This window comes from Haliotis rubra, unplaced genomic scaffold, assembly GCF_003918875.1.
Source record: "Haliotis rubra isolate DU_JTF1 unplaced genomic scaffold, ASM391887v1 Scf842, whole genome shotgun sequence".
In the NCBI taxonomy this organism is placed as follows: Eukaryota; Metazoa; Mollusca; class Gastropoda; order Lepetellida; family Haliotidae; genus Haliotis; species Haliotis rubra.
The window spans coordinates 254,507-270,660 of record NW_025767571.1 but is presented as its reverse complement, the minus strand read 5'-3'; the positions used below and the strand labels follow the sequence as shown (position 1 = coordinate 270,660).

General features: G+C 41.7%; 2 protein-coding genes across 2 annotated transcripts in view; one reads left to right on the top strand and one right to left on the bottom strand.

Moving 5' to 3' along the window:
- LOC124262525 (dynein beta chain, ciliary-like) overlaps positions 1–13,629 on the top strand; it is a 172,263-nt gene extending 158,634 nt beyond the window's left edge. The window contains 11 exon segments of the mRNA XM_046697032.1: positions 32–235; positions 965–1,236; positions 2,395–2,542; positions 3,277–3,382; positions 3,597–3,876; positions 4,166–4,367; positions 5,220–5,428; positions 5,803–5,936; positions 7,794–7,932; positions 10,750–10,843; positions 11,373–13,629. Of these exon segments, the coding sequence (XP_046552988.1) occupies positions 32–235; positions 965–1,236; positions 2,395–2,542; positions 3,277–3,382; positions 3,597–3,876; positions 4,166–4,367; positions 5,220–5,428; positions 5,803–5,936; positions 7,794–7,932; positions 10,750–10,843; positions 11,373–12,562 (2,978 nt within the window). The 3' untranslated portion in view covers positions 12,563–13,629.
- A 1,422-nt stretch (positions 13,630–15,051) lies between these two features.
- LOC124262524 lies at positions 15,052–15,891 on the bottom strand. The gene has a single exon (XM_046697031.1). It carries the CDS (start codon positions 15,889–15,891, stop codon positions 15,052–15,054), a length of 840 nt encoding a protein of 279 aa, XP_046552987.1.
- Positions 15,892–16,154: the final 263 nt, after the last annotated feature.

The following is a 16,154-nucleotide window of genomic DNA, read 5'->3' as shown; positions in this document are numbered from 1 at the left end:
GTTCTCTGAGCTTTGTCCTTTCCTCTTTCAGCCGTCATCCCAGCAGAGCAGCAGGACAAGTCTCGGTTCTGTGTGTGGGTGACGAGCGAACCGTGTGAACACATCCCTAACTTCCTGCTGCAGAACCTGCACAAGGTGGCCTGGAACCACATGATCAGCCCGGGGGTGGACGATACAGGGGATCACATCCTTCCCCCTCTCCATCACGTCTCACCTGAAGGATATCTCAAGTCAGGTAGGTCCACATCACAACTCTGTGTCTCAGTGTGCTCTCTCAATCACGTCTCACCTGAAGGATATTTCAAGTCAGGTAGGTCCACATCACAACTCTGTATCTCAGTGTGCTCTCTCTATCACACCTCACCTGAAGGATATCTCCAGTCAGGTAAGTCCACATCTCAACTCTGTATCTCAGTGTGCTCTATCACACCTCACCTGAAGGATATCTCAAGTCAGGTAGGTCCACATCTCAACTCTGTGTCTCAGTGTGCTCTCTCTATCACATCTCACCTGAAGGATATCTCAAGTCAGGTAGGTCCACATCTCAACTCTGTATCTCAGTGTGCTCTCTCTATCACACCTCACCTGAAGGATATCTCAAGTCAGGTAGGTCCACATCACAACTCTGTATCTCAGTGTGCTTTCTTTATCACACCTCACCTGAAGGATATCTCCAGTCAGGTAGGTCCACTTCTCAACTCTGTTTCTCAGTGTGCTCTCTCTATCACATCTCACCTGAAGGATATCTCAAGTCAGGTAGGTCCACATCTCAACTCTGTATCTCTGCATATTTTCATCCATCATGTATCACCTCAAATGTGAAGGTTTTCTCACACCCTTATTTTAATGTAACTGATATAAATCTCAGTGATGTTCTCCTTCATCAAGGGTCAAAGGAAACACTGTGTAATATCTAACTAATCTCCACATCTTCATATCATGTTGTTATTTGTCTGACTTACAGCTATTGTGAACACACTACGGAAGATCTCAGGAGAAGCCTGGGAGAAGGTCCGCCAGGAGACACAGTTGGTTCGCTCCCTGGTGTACGGCATTGCTGTCATTCAGGGAGTCTTGGTTGCTAGGCAACTCTTTGGCAGTGTTGGTCTAAGTCAGTGGTACCCCTTTGACACTGTGGAGATTAGTGGTGCTGTTTCCATGGTGACTGGAACACTGTTGAAGAAGAAGGATGAGACTGAGCCTGGGTTGGAGGAACTTTGTTTCGGCCTGTCGAAAGTAGGTCACAAGATTAATCTAGTAACTGTCATAACAGATTTATTATACCCCCGCTACGAGGGGTATGTAGCGTTCATTCTGTCTGTCCGTCCGTCAATCCGTCCGTCTGGAAACTTTGTCCGTAGCATATCTCTTAAAGTTTACATGCTAGGTTCACCAAACTTCACACACATGTTAATCATTACCCATTGATGTGCCTTTTGCTATTTTAAAGTTTTTTCAGAATTTGTTTTTTTTTTGTTTCCATGGAAACATGACTTGGTGCAAAATGTGTTTGATGGTTATCTGGCCACAGCATATCATCGAAACTATACATTTTAGGTTCACCAAACTTAATACACAAGTTAATCATGACCCCCAGATATGCCATGTGCTAAAAAATAACAATCTTCATCTACGTCCACTTCATTGTGTGCAACATGAGACAGTCAAGTTCAATTGTATGTCAGGTTTCCAAGGAAAACACAAAAATAATGTTTCCATAAATTATGACTGTAATCAGTACATGGCAAATCTATTATCTAACATGTATATAAAGTTTAGTAGAGTCAAGGAGAAAGTCTTGTGAGCTGCTGATCCTTGTCACATTATATATATCAATATCAGTCATTTCCTTGTCCCAAAGTGGGAAGCAGGGTATGTGAGCTGTGCTCACTTCTACACTTGTTTTCTTCAGTGCTTGAGAACGGTTCAAGAATCTGTATTGAAATGTCTCAATCACAAAATAAAGAAGTTGTTATGTCAATATTGTACTTACCAACTTCTAAAATGCCACTCAAAGAAGTTTAAGTTCGGAGGTATTTTTAGAATTGCTGGCCATGCAAAATGTTAAAACAAGAATGAAAGCCGTTTTAGTTGTTTTATATTTTGCAAGGTAAATCTATAGCTATAACAATTAGGAAATGATGAATCAATATTTGGGAATTATTCACATTTGATACCAACATGTTTAGAAAAAGCCCAGTATGTAGTGATTTTCTAGCGCCTTAGAGGCAGCTTAGGTTATGTGGGGTAGTAATAAGATTGTGCGCTTTGAGCATCCTTTGTGCGCTTTGAGCAGGATGTGAATCCTGGAAATATGCGTTATAAATATTCTAAATAATTATTATCATTATGTTATTTGAAGTGTGTGTAAAGCTTCTTGTCGTATGCTTGTAGCTCCTGTACGCCATGATGGTGATGGATGAGTCAGACCAGATGTACATAGAGAACCTCTGCAGCCACGTCCTGGGACAGGTGTACAAGGAACCTGCGGGGGAAATCCTGCTGGGCACGGTCCTCCTTCCCACCCCACCAGCCAATGTTGGTGAGTAGCAGCTATTAGAAAACAGCAGGATTTTCTGTCAGATTTCAATTTGTCTGCAGAAGTTTAAATAACTTGGTGACAAATTCCCTGCTGGGAACATTTTAACACTGATGCACAAAAAGTGTAAATATACTGAGGGAAAAAAAATAACAGATCACATGAAAGCACAAGTGTTCCTTTATTGTTTCCCCAGTATTATTCACAAGCTTTGTATGGCACAACTCTGAAGAAACCTGGAAAAAATTAAAGTAACACATGTGCTTTCATGTGATCCCTTTTTTGTTTCCCTCAGTATATTTATTGTAGGGCACCTAATATCCATCCCAAAGATAGTCTGTTGCGCTAAGGACAAATTATTAATGCAGACATTATTATATTATTCCATTAACCCGAGCCGCCTGGTGCAAGAAGGTTACCAGTCATATGACCATCTTAGCCCACCTGGTACCCATTCACTGCAGGATGGACCGGGGCAATTTTGAATAAACTCACTTGCGTCAGGTGAGACCACATTTGTCACTTGTGCTTCCTTGTGGGGCAGGACTGAAATCTTAGAATCTCTCAGGAGTCAATCTGCCAAACGTGGTCATCCCTCCATTTAGGACTCTCCGTGATTTGTGAGCTTGGCTCAATGCACAAGAACAAACCATCTCAGTGTAGATTTGTGTTATGATGAAATAGTACTTGTTATGAATGTTTTGTTATTGAAATATATTGTGTGTGATTGCCAACAGATCCCACGGAGTACGGCGACTGGTTTGAGCGTGTGGGAGATGACACCATGACTCTGCCTGCCTTGCAGCTAGGAGCAGGGGTGGAGAGGGAGAGATGTGAAGCCAGGTAGGACAAACACATTCGTACTACAACAGATAGAGGAGATGTTAATATTAATTATTAATTTATTTGGATAGTGCTAGTTGCCAACATTATTGACATGCATTGGAAGTTTCAGTATACAAACATATGTAACTTGACCATAATTATAGGGAGTCTCAGTATTGATTTCAATTGCCTTTTCTACTCCTCAGTGTGTGATGTTCTGTTATTTCCCCAGTGCCAGCACATTCATCAATCACCTGGACCTGATGTTCGAAACCCAGAACAATGAAGCTGGAGACATTTCCACACCTTCCAACAACACTGTCAACATTGCCAAACTACGCTCAGCTCTTGACGTCTGCCTGGAAGAGTTGCCTCCCTTGCTGGAGCTAGGTCAGGTGCCCTTGACCTTGACCCAGGACTACAACTTCCCCTACCACTGCCCAAGTATCATCAGTCTGTCGAGCATGTCCAGCTCTCTGATGCCTGAAAGCATTGGTTATGTGCTTCTGCAGGTTAGTGCTATAGAGGAGCATCATGACTAGTGGTGGTCCGATTAATTGAAATAATTGAAGATTGGTCGTAGCTTAATCAAGCATAGTGATTTTGTTGTGTTCTTGCTCTATAAATCAAGAATTAACTCGATTATAAGTAGTTATTTGTTTAAAAATACTTCATGCAACATATTGCAATTCATATCGCAATATATGCTTTCGCATTGCAATATATCGCAATATGAAAATTCTCTGCAATACCAGCCCCTATACGTCACAACCTCTTTATGTTGTCTTGTCTGTTTTTCAGGAGTGTCTCTGGCTCAACTCCATCCTGTGTCACATCAGACAGCAGATCAGTGACCTTCAGGGCTGTCTGCTTGGTGGCCCTGAGGCTCTGCCACGCTCCCACCTGAGCACTGTCTACAGCCTGCAAGAAGAACATGTCCCGGTGTCCTGGATACACCCCAACTGTCAGTCCTGTACACACTCTCTAGTGTCCTGGCTTGCAGGTCAGTCATATACTAGATAGATACACACCACTGTCAGTCCTGTACACACTCTCTAGTGTCCTGGCTTGCAGGTCAGTCATATACTAGATAGATACATCCCAACTGTCAGTCCTGTACACACTCTCTAGTGTCCTGGCTTGCAGGTCAGTCATATACTAGATAGATACACCCCAACTGTCAGTCCTGTACACACTCTCTAGTGTCCTGGCTTGCAGGTCAGTCATATACTAGATAGATACACCCCAACTGTCAGTCCTGTACACACTCTCTAGTGTCCTGGCTTGCAGGTCAGTCATATACTAGATAGATACACCCCAACTGTCAGTCCTGTACACACTCTCTAGTGTCCTGGCTTGCAGGTCAGTCATATACTAGATAGATACATCCCAACTGTCAGTCCTGTACACACTCTCTAGTGTCCTGGCTTGCAGGTCAGTCATATACTAGATAGATACATCCCAACTGTCAGTCCTGTACACACTCTCTAGTGTCCTGGCTTGCAGGTCAGTCATATACTAGATAGATACACCCCAACTGTCAGTCCTGTACACACTCTCTAGTGTCCTGGCTTGCAGGTCAGTCATATACTAGATAGATACACCCCACTGTCAGTCCTGTACACACTCTCTAGTGTCCTGGCTTGCAGGTCAGTCATATACTAGATAGATACATCCCAAATGTCATATTCCCAGTTACTGGTCAGTCTGAAATGCCCCTAGTTACTGGTTAGTTGTGTGCAAGATACAGATGGGTACTGGTCAGTCTGAAATCCAGGTGGTATTGGGCAGATCAGTCCTGCCCATATTGATCATAAGACTCTGTTCCAAACATAATGTTGTCTCTTCTGATCAGACAAAAAGAAGAGGTACCAGCAGCTGCAATCCTGGGTCAGACGAGGAATGGTCCCCACGTTCAAGGACAACGGTCAGTTACAGGACAACCCAACCATAGCCTGTGGTCATCTGTCAACCGTCTGGCTGGGAGGGCTGGTCAACCCAAGGTCACTGCTGTCAGCCTACAGACAGGAGAAGGCAATTTTGTGCAAGTGTGACATAGATCAGGTATGTGTCAGGTGGTATGTTACAGACTTTTAAACCAGGCCCCGATTTCTCAAACAAAATTCAGACTGAGTTTTGACTTAAGTTACAGTTTTTACTCAAATTTAAGAAAACCCCAGGGAACTGCTTTTCTCAGAACAAACCGAAATCGACATTACACTCAAAGCTAGTAGACAATTTTGGTAGGGTAGATAGGTTACTTAAATTGTTTTGGCTTTTCGAGTTTGGAAATGAAGTTGAGTTAGAAATTCAGCTGTTTCAAATTGTCAAACTCAGTTTGAACTTTTGAGTAAAAACTATGCCAAACTTCAAAACTTTCTGTTTTAATGTACGAATGATGATTGATCATGTTTAAACATGTGATTGGTATGTTTCAGATTGTGTTTGAATGTGACGTCCTCAACACAATGGACACGGAGGACATAGAGATGGAGGACGGTTTATTTCTGACTGACATACATTTACAAGGAGCAGGTTGGAACTTCGACAAGGACATGTTGAGAGAATCAAAGTGAGCACTCACCAAATTTCTGCTAGAACATGTTGAGATTAATGACCCACTTTCTCAATTTTCACAGTCTCGACAATAGGTGGTGACCCACCTGTCTAACACACCACAAATCAAGAAGTTTGTCCTACAGGCATGAAACTTCATGGGTTTAGATATGAGTTGTGATGGGTTTAGATATGAGTTGTGATGGGTTTCGATATGAGTTGTGATGGGTTTAGATCTGAGTTGTGATGGGTTTAGATATGAGTTGTGATGGGTTTAGATATGAGTTGTGATGGGTTTTGAGTTGTGATGGGTTTAGATCTGAGTTGTGATGGGTTTAGATATGAGTTGTGATGGGTTTAGATATGAGTTGTGATGGGTTTAGATATGAGTTGTGATGGGTTTAGATCTGAGTTGTGATGGGTTTCGATATGAGTTGTGATGGGTTTCGATATGAGTTGTGATGGGTTTAGATCTGAGTTGTGATGGGTTTCGATATGAGTTGTGATGGGTTTAGATATGAGTTGTGATGGGTTTAGATATGAGTTGTGATGGGTTTCGATCTGAGTTGTGATGGGTTTAGATATGAGTTGTGATGGGTTTCGATATGAGCCAGATGGGTTTCGATATGAGTTGTGATGGGTTTAAATGAGTTGTGATGGGTTTAGATATGAGTTGTGATGGGTTTAGATCTGAGTTGTGATGGGTTTAGATCTGAGTTGTGATGGGTTTAGATATGAGTTGTGATGGGTTTTGAGTTGTGATGGGTTTAGATCTGAGTTGTGATGGGTTTCGATATGAGTTGTGATGGGTTTAGATATGAGTTGTGATGGGTTTAGATGAGTTGTGATGGGTTTAGATCTGAGTTGTGATGGGTTTAGATATGAGTTGTGATGGGTTTAGATATGAGTTGTGATGGGTTTAGATATGAGTTGTGATGGGTTTCGATATGAGTTGTGATCGGTTTCGATATGAGTTGTGATGGGTTTCGATATGAGTTGTGATGGGTTTTGAGTTGTGATGGGTTTAGATATGAGTTGTGATGGGTTTCGATATGAGTTGTGATGGGTTTAGATATGAGTTGTGATGGGTTTGAGTTGTGATGGGTTTAGATATGAGTTGTGATGGGTTTAGATCTGAGTTGTGATGGGTTTAGATATGAGTTGTGATGGGTTTAGATATGAGTTGTGATGGGTTTAGATCTGAGTTGTGATCGGTTTCGATATGAGTTGTGATGGGTTTTGAGTTGTGATGGGTTTAGATCTGAGTTGTGATGGGTTTAGATATGAGTTGTGATGGGTTTTGAGTTGTGATGGGTTTAGATATGAGTTGTGATGGGTTTAGATATGAGTTGTGATGGGTTTCGATATGAGTTGTGATCGGTTTCGATATGAGTTGTGATGGGTTTCGATATGAGTTGTGATGGGTTTTGAGTTGTGATGGGTTTAGATATGAGTTGTGATGGGTTTAGATATGAGTTGTGATGGGTTTTGATATGAGTTGTGATCGGTTTTTAGATATGAGTTGTGATGGGTTTTAGATATGATGAGTTGTGATGGGTTTTGAGTTGTGATGGGTTTAGATATGAGTTGTGATGGGTTTAGATATGAGTTGTGATGGGTTTAGATCTGAGTTGTGATGGGTTTAGATCTGAGTTGTGATGGGTTTAGATATGAGTTGTGATGGGTTTAGATATGAGTTGTGATGGGTTTAGATCTGAGTTGTGATGGGTTTAGATCTGAGTTGTGATGGGTGTGAATCAGGAGGCTCTGGAGTATGTTTAATGTGTGTCGGTGACATGTCAATAAAATATACGCTGGAATCAGTTGATTTCAATATGCATAATTCTGTTATGTTCAATGTATTTTTTCGCAGGAGAGCGTTGTTTGAGGTTCCGTGTGTGTACGTGAAGCTGATGAAGAAAGCAACTCCCCCACCAGCTGAGAGGGAGGGAGATGGTGACATGGAGGAACTCAATGAGAACATCTACCAGTGCCCTGTCTACATGAACAGAGTGAGTGTTTGTGGTGTATCAGCATGGTAGCGTACCAGATAAGTGTCACTATAGATGGTCCTGATATTGATAATAGTCACAACACAGTGTCCTCTTATTGACAACTGCACCCATACAATGTCCTCTTGTTGACAACAGTCACCATACAGTGTCCTGATATTGACAAGTGTCACCATACCGTGTCCTGGTCACAATACAGTGTCCTGATATTGACAAGTGTCAACATACAGTGTCCTGATATTGACAAGTGTCACAATACAGTGTCCTGATATTAAAAAGTGTCACAATACAGTGTCCTGATATTGAGAAGTGTCACCATACCGTGTCCTGGTCACCATACTGTGTCCTGATATTGACAAGTGTCACCATACCGTGTCCTGGTCACCATACAGTGTCCTGATATTGACAAGTGTCAACATACAGTGGCCTGATATTGACAAGTGTCACAATACAGTGTCCTGATATTGACAAGTGTCACCATACCGTGTGCTGGTCACTATACAGTGTCCTGATATTGTCAAGTGTCACTATACCGTCCTGAAATTGACAAGTGTCACCATACCATGTCCTGGTCACCATACAGTGTCATGATATTGACAAGTGTCACCATACCGTGTCCTGGTCACAATACAGTGTCCTGATATTGACAAGTTTCACAATACAGTGTCCTGATATTGACAAGTGTCACCATACCGTGTCCTGGTCACAGTACATTGTCCTGATATTAAAAAGTGTCACAATACAGTGTCCTGATATTGACAAGTGTCACCATACCATGTCCTGGTCACCATACAGTGTCATGATATTGACAAGTGTCACCATACCGTGTCCTGGTCACAATACAGTGTCCTGATATTGACAAGTGTCACCATACCGTGTCCTGGTCACAGTACATTGTCCTGATATTGACAAGTGTCACAATACAGTGTCCTGATATTGACAAGTGTCACCATACCATGTCCTGGTCACAATACAGTGTCATGATATTGACAAGTGTCACCATACCGTGTCCTGGTCACAATACAGTGTCCTGATATTGACAAGTGTCACAATACAGTGTCCTGATATTGACAAGTGTCACCATACAGTGTCCTGATATTGACAAGTGTCACAATACCGTTTCCTGATATTGACAAGTGTCAAAGTACATTGTCCTGATATTGACAAGTGTCACCATAGTGTCCTGATATTGACAAGTGTCACGATACAGTGTCCTGATATTGACAAGTGTCAAAATACATTGTCCTGATATTGACAAGTGTCAAAATACATTGTCCAAGTGTCACGATACAGTGTCCTGATATTGACAAGTGTCACAATACAGTGTCCTGATATTGGCAAGTGTGTATTGACAAGTGTCACAATATCAGTGCCCTTATATTGACAAGTGTCACAATACAGTGTCCTGATATTGACAAGTGTCACAATACATTGTCCTAATTATTAGTAGTAGTCCTAATCTTAGTTTGACTTATAATCTAAACAGTATGTTTCCATACACTATACAGTGTTTAAAGGTCACATGCAACCAAAAAATCAAACATAATTAAAGCACAATTATCACTTATTCATGACATATAATATACATTGCTGGTTACGAAAAAATATATAAACAATATTATAAGCGTACAATCGCAAATCGAAAGTGCAAAATTGTGTACTTCGGTTTACTTGGCAAAAAACGAAGCAGCCGGGATACCAAACTCAGTCAGAGCGGGTGGGTGTGCACTCAAGTGTAACGGCTGGTTCATTTGCAGATGCCTTCACGGCTAATTGTGTGTGTGTGTAATATATATATATATATATATATATATATATATGTTGGGTTTTGTAAATACATGCTCATTTTTTGTGTATAACATTTTGCAATCAACAGACATCATAACATGTCATGTGTTCAAGTATCACACCTGCCTGTCTGTGTAATTACATAATGTGACAGAGACCGAACTCGGGCCATAAATCAATGCATTTTGTTTATGGTGTATAGCCTGATTGGTGTTACGTTCAAATTGCATGTGGTCAGTGATAGCAGCTGTGTATTGAATATTGTCATTAGCAGACAGGCAGGCAGACACACAGGTGTCAATAAAACAAGACATTGAGTTTTGTCTGTGACAACGACATATCTATATCACAGTTAGAAATTCTGTCAACTCTAAATAATGACATTGCTTTTAAGTATCGAACTGAGAAAGTGTCTCGGTAACAAGAACGTGTGGTGAAATAGACAAATGAAATTATATAAACAGTTAATTTACTGTCATAACATATAAAAACACGCGCCTGTGAGATATCAACAAAACATTAGAAAAATAGCTCACACCAAAGCCTTCACCGAGTATTCACCTGACAACCCGCTTCCAAGCTGCGCGAACCTATTTACTTGCGCACGTGCTATGAGCGCAGCCCGGCTGTTGAAACCCGTTTTCCCCCGAAAAGTCAGGGGAAAATTAGTGAAACGTTTGAACTTCGATTTCGCGCGTTTTTTTCATCGCGTTATTTTTCAACTTTATAAGTTGAATTTGCATTTTTTGACGATTTGTTTCCGTATGTCCATACCGAAAGGTATCAGAATCTGCAAAGTTGTGTTTTACGTTGCATGTGACCTTTAACAATCCTGCTACATTTCACAAAACAATGACAATGAGCTGACCCTGTTCTGAAGGGTTTAGTTTTGAGTTTCTATTTTCAACTGCAGATCCAAATAGAATAAGTACTTATGGGATTGTGTAGTCAAGCTCTGACTTGGTTGACACATGCCATCGTATCCCAGTTAAGTAGATCAAAGCTCATGTCGTATTCCTTCTGTTCCAGAGCCGACAGATGCTTGTCACTCACCTTCCCATCAAGTGTCCTTCACCGTTAGAGAGATGGGGTCTGTCTCGCACAGCCCTCATCCTGGATCCTGGTGAGTCCATTCACAAATTACCCCTTGTATTGTCATCTTTGAGACTGTTGATTTTAGAGGTAAAATTGAGTACATCTTAATTTTATTGATCTCGGTTTCAATTTAACCTGTAAAGATCCATGTTAGAATGGGTCTTCAGCAACCCATGCCTGTCATAAGAGGCGTATAAGTTGGTCAGGCTCATTCAGCTATACTAAACAGACTGCATGTTTACATTAAACTGTAGTGGAAAAGACTACCGGTATGTCAGACAATGTTAGACTAGTGTATACGCAAGAACTTTCTTGACTGGTATTTAAGTATAACATATGTTATATTTGGGATTACACTTTCTTAGTAAATCCCAAATATAACATATGTTACATTTGACCACATTCTAAATGGCATTGTGAAATGGTATTTAACTATAGCTAGTCTTAAAAGATTTTTTAAGTGACAGTATGCTAAGATGCCTGAATCCCCAGTGAGTTGTGTATTGCATCTGATTGTCTTTTGTTAATGCTGTTTGATAAATGTACTTGCTGTCCAGGTTTGCCTGAGGATGGACCTAAGAAGTCAAGGTCCTACTTGCTGCTACAGCGCCTCCCACTGAGTCAACGAGGAGAGGGTGAGGAGATGGGTGAGGAGGAGGAACTGGAGGAACAAACCCAACAGCCAGATACTGCTCACACAGAGGCTGCTTCTGTCAAGTCACGATCAAACCAGTCGGTCAAGTCTCAGCAGTCTTCTCAATCCCAGCTTTCCTACAGAGCAATGTCTCCCAAAGCTGACCCTTTGCCCCCAGGGCTCGGGCTGACAAGAGAAAGACCCATGGTCCGGGATGATGCTCCGGATGCTGCTCAGAAACCCTCATCCCGGCCTCCCTCCAAGCCCAGCAGTGCCAACAGTAACAGGTCCATCATGAGAAGACCAGTTTCAAGAGGATCAGGAATCAGTGCAGGTTCTCGTGGTACCGAGGGAAGAAATAGCAGTGGAAAGTCACAGAGTCAGGCAAACAGTGCTGTCCACAGAGAGCTGGACAATAGAGGAAATGAGCCAACAGAAGAACAGCTTGACCGGCAGTCTGAGGACCAGAGAGGATCTGATAAGGCAGGGTCTCGTGATGATCTTAGAGCAAGTCAGGAGAGACGTCCATCTCAGAAGTCAGTTACCAGCAGAGTGAGAAAGGTTTCTGAAACATCACAGAAGTCAGATACCAGTGGTGTGAGAAAGGTTTCAGAATCATCACAGAGGTCTGGTGGCATGAATCAGGCAAATGGATCAGTTGCCTCTAGACAAGCATCTCCTGCATCTCTGGGTCAGACAAGTGGGAACAGGCCTCCGTCCAACCAGTCTCGGACATCGGGACAGAGAGCGGAAGGAAGTTCACAGCGACGGTTATCCAACACTTCCCAGACATCTTCCCAAAGGGCCAATGGTACCAGACCGCCATCTAACACCTCCAAGACATCCCAGGGGAGAAAGATCTCTGAGACAGGGTCTCAACGTAGGAACCTGAACCAGTCCAACAATGCAGATGATGAAGACAGGGTGGGAGAGAATAACGGGAGTGCCGTGGAAGTTGATGTAGAGAGAGTAGCTTCACCAGCATCCAAGAATTCAGCGGATGCACAGCCACAGGTTGTTCAGGACTCACATGATGAAACTGAAATGACACGAGGTTCTGAGATTGAAGATGCTGATGTAGTTGGGAGGAGAGAGTCTAGGCCGCAGTACTAGACACAAAGTTTGAGATTGAAGATGCTAGGCAAGAGAGATGCTATTCCACTGAACAAGTGTCTGTGTAAACTAACATGATGCTGTCAGATCCATAGATACCAAGGCTGACAAAATTCTCTGTCTCATTATAAGCTGTATTCGTTGTGAAGTTAGGCAGTGCTGGTGTATGTTCATTCCTGCTCAGTTTGAATGGGTGTGAAAAGAAACAGCGTGAGACTGTGTCTCAACCTTCCCCTGCACAAGATCCACCTTCAGTATGAGCACAGAGTCCAGGGCCCATTTCACAAAGCTATTGTACTGCTACGACTGTCGTACCTCCTGTCCTGTAAACATAGACTTACGACAGTCATAGCGCTACAATAGCTTTGTGAAACAGGTCCCAGGTTGATGTCTGTGCAGTGGATATCATGTTATATATGCATTTGCCAAGTGGCAGACCTCCCTTGCTATGTACATAAAATCAAGGTGATATATCATATCATAGCTGCTTGATCCTCATACATCTGGGTATGGTTTGAGCATTTTAAGCTTGTGACAATGTTTTACCATGTTTGAATATTTCCGACTACCAAGCAGTTTTTCATGGATGTGTTGAGAATCTGAAGATGAAGTGCTATGATACTGAATGTTCCTGAACTGTGTGACGTTGACATTTTTCTGATAAAAAATTGACTATCCTGTGTTGAATTTACTGTGTATGTCAGAATAATAAATTCCGTCCATGGTCTGTGATAACATATTTGTGATATATATTTCCAATTGGTCACATATATTATCCGTTGTTAAACTTTATGATAATAGATGTGATAAAAATGTTTAATGAACTTAATTATATGTTTTATCATGTTTTTTGTAACCTCACCTCCAGTATTATTTATACCATTCCTTATGATTCACATGTCGGTTTTACCTCAGAGTATGTCCTGTTGTTGAGGCCAGATTTTGTTTGAATGATATTTGGATATTGTTGATTCATGACATGTATTTATGCAGTATATATGAAATAGTTTAACTATTTTAGACAAGTTAATCATCCGGACTATATAAATTTGCAGTTGTCAGTATTAAAAAAAAATTGATGTTTAATGTCCTGTTGAAACCATTCACTCCTTAGAAACTTTTTGATTGATCTGGAACGAGTTTTGCACTAAATATATTACTCACTTGAACGTTGACGTTAACATTCAACGTTAACAAAAACGGGCAGTTAGTCTGAGGGTGGCGCAGGAATACAACATGAACAGCCGGTGATTCGACCATAGACAGAATGGCAACAAAGATTGTGTTTATACGCCAACCATACATCTATTCTTTTTAGAAAGTATATGTGGTTGCAGCAATGCGTACTTTCAAGGTATGTCCTATGTACTTCCGTCTCAGAATATTCACCTGAAAATCAGGATGCTGTCACATATAAGAGTGAGTGAGTGAGTGAGTTTAGTTTTACGCCGCACTCAGCATTATTCCAGCTATATGGCGGCGGTCTGTAAATAATCGAGTCTGGACCAGACAATCCAGTGATCAACAGCATGAGCATCGATCTGCGCAATTGGGAACCGATGACATGTTTCAACCAAGCCAGCGAGCCTGACCACCCGATCCCGTTAGTCGCCTCTTACGACAAGCATGGGTTGCTGAAGATCAATATTCTAACCCGGACCTTCACGGGTTCACATATAAGAGACTAAACGATGTTTAAGTGATTGTTCTATTGAGATATGTATTTTGAATCTCTTCAGAATAACTACTTCATTATATCAAGTGTGCGAGTATGCCTCTCCGCTGCTTTTTGCAAAACTCCATCAAAACAAGGGACACAGGAGACAGCAGGGCTTCAGACATAGTACACATATACAGTCCGTTTGAGTCAGAAACGGACCGATGAATTGCAAATTTGATCATTGTACAAAATTGCCACATAAATATATATAGTACACATGTTTATCATTTACTAATACCCAACAGCTTTCTTATATTTGAAAATTTTCCGGACTCCACCAAAAAAGTTCTTTAAGAAACTATCATTAAAATTTTGACACAGTTCACTATTTGTTACGAGGGAGGAGTGCAGAGAAAGGGACAGCCAGGTGTTAGAGAAGCACGTGCACAAGTGCCCACCAAGTTATTGATTCATTAGTCTGTGCTGTGCCGTCTCCATACTTTCGCGCACACCTGGCTGTCCCTTTCTCTGCACTCCTCCCTCGTAACAAATAGTGAACTGTGTCAACATTTTAATGATAGTTTCTTAAAGAACTTTTTTGGTGGAGTCCGGAAAATTTTCAAATATAAGAAAGCTGTTGGGTATTAGTAAATGATAAACATGTGTACTATTTATATTTATGTGGCAATTTTGTACAATGATAAAATTTGCAATTCATCGGTCCGTTTTGACTCAAACGGACTGTAGTAGGGATATTATAACATTACACATGTGTCAAGTTTTTGTTCAATATATGTGGTTGCAGCATTAAATGCTTTCAAGGTATGCCCTAGTTTCTCACCGCTGGAATGTAGGCTCCCGATGACGCTGTGTGTAACACTGACAAACATGGCCAGACTCGTGGTCCAATATTGTGGAAGCCTTCCTTGAAGATACATCTCAGTTCACCAGCTCTCTCTGCATCAGCAGTCAGATGCTTCTGAAGCTTGAGCCTCACATCGTCCTGCAGACCAGGACACTTGCAGATGTTTCCACGTTCTATATCATCACACATGGCTTCCCACCGTGTCTCGATGACCCTGAAGAAGTTCAAGGCCGTAGGTGCTGTGAGGCAGCTTAGCAAGGTGACGTCTTTACACGTCAGACCGAACAATGCATGGACATACAAGGATGCCTGCTCCTGTCTTATTTCATATGCAACATCAGGTGATGGTCTAAAGGGACAGACGAAGGCCCCAGCTCCACTCGCAGGACCTTGTCTGACCCCAGCCGGAGATAGCGTGAGAGTTGGCGCAGTCCTCACGTCCATCCAGAACTTGAGCTTGCCTACTTTGGGTATATCAAACAGTTCTCTCCTTGTGTGGACATTGTGAGTCATTAACCTCTCGAAATCGGACGCCATTTGTCTGGGATAGAGCTTACTTTTCCCTGAAGAAGTCCCGGAAGTTAAAGTAAAATAGTCAGGTTGTCCTGGAAACATGACATCAGACTCTCCTTGTATGATACGCTGGATGTACTTGTCATAGTTTTCATATGATGTGAGACGCTGTTGAGACCGAAATTCTTCCAGACCTGTATTAGAATCAAAGGCGTTATCGAGTCCATATGCGGTTCCAGAACCCCACTTGAGAATGTTTCGAAGAACGGTTCTTTGTTGATTTATTTGCATCTCTGAGGACAGGAAGGTAGCTGGGTGTCAAGTATGATCTGATATAAAATTTCTTTATCTTTATATACTGCTTCAAAAGAGATGTCCATGTGTGATGACGACTTGGGTCCAATCTTATGACGTCCACCAAGACAATACTTAATAGAAGAAGTAAAACTCCAAGCCCGGGACCTGTAACAAATTACAACTCAAGTCACTGTGTACCAAAGTGTTTGAAAATTACCCCTTTGCTGCCCATATTAGCTGTATCACATAAAACACAA

Coding starts and splice junctions, on each gene's coding strand:
- LOC124262524 (XM_046697031.1), bottom strand. CDS start 15,891: ATGCAAATAAATCAACAAAGAACCGTTCTTCGAAACATTCTCAAGTGG.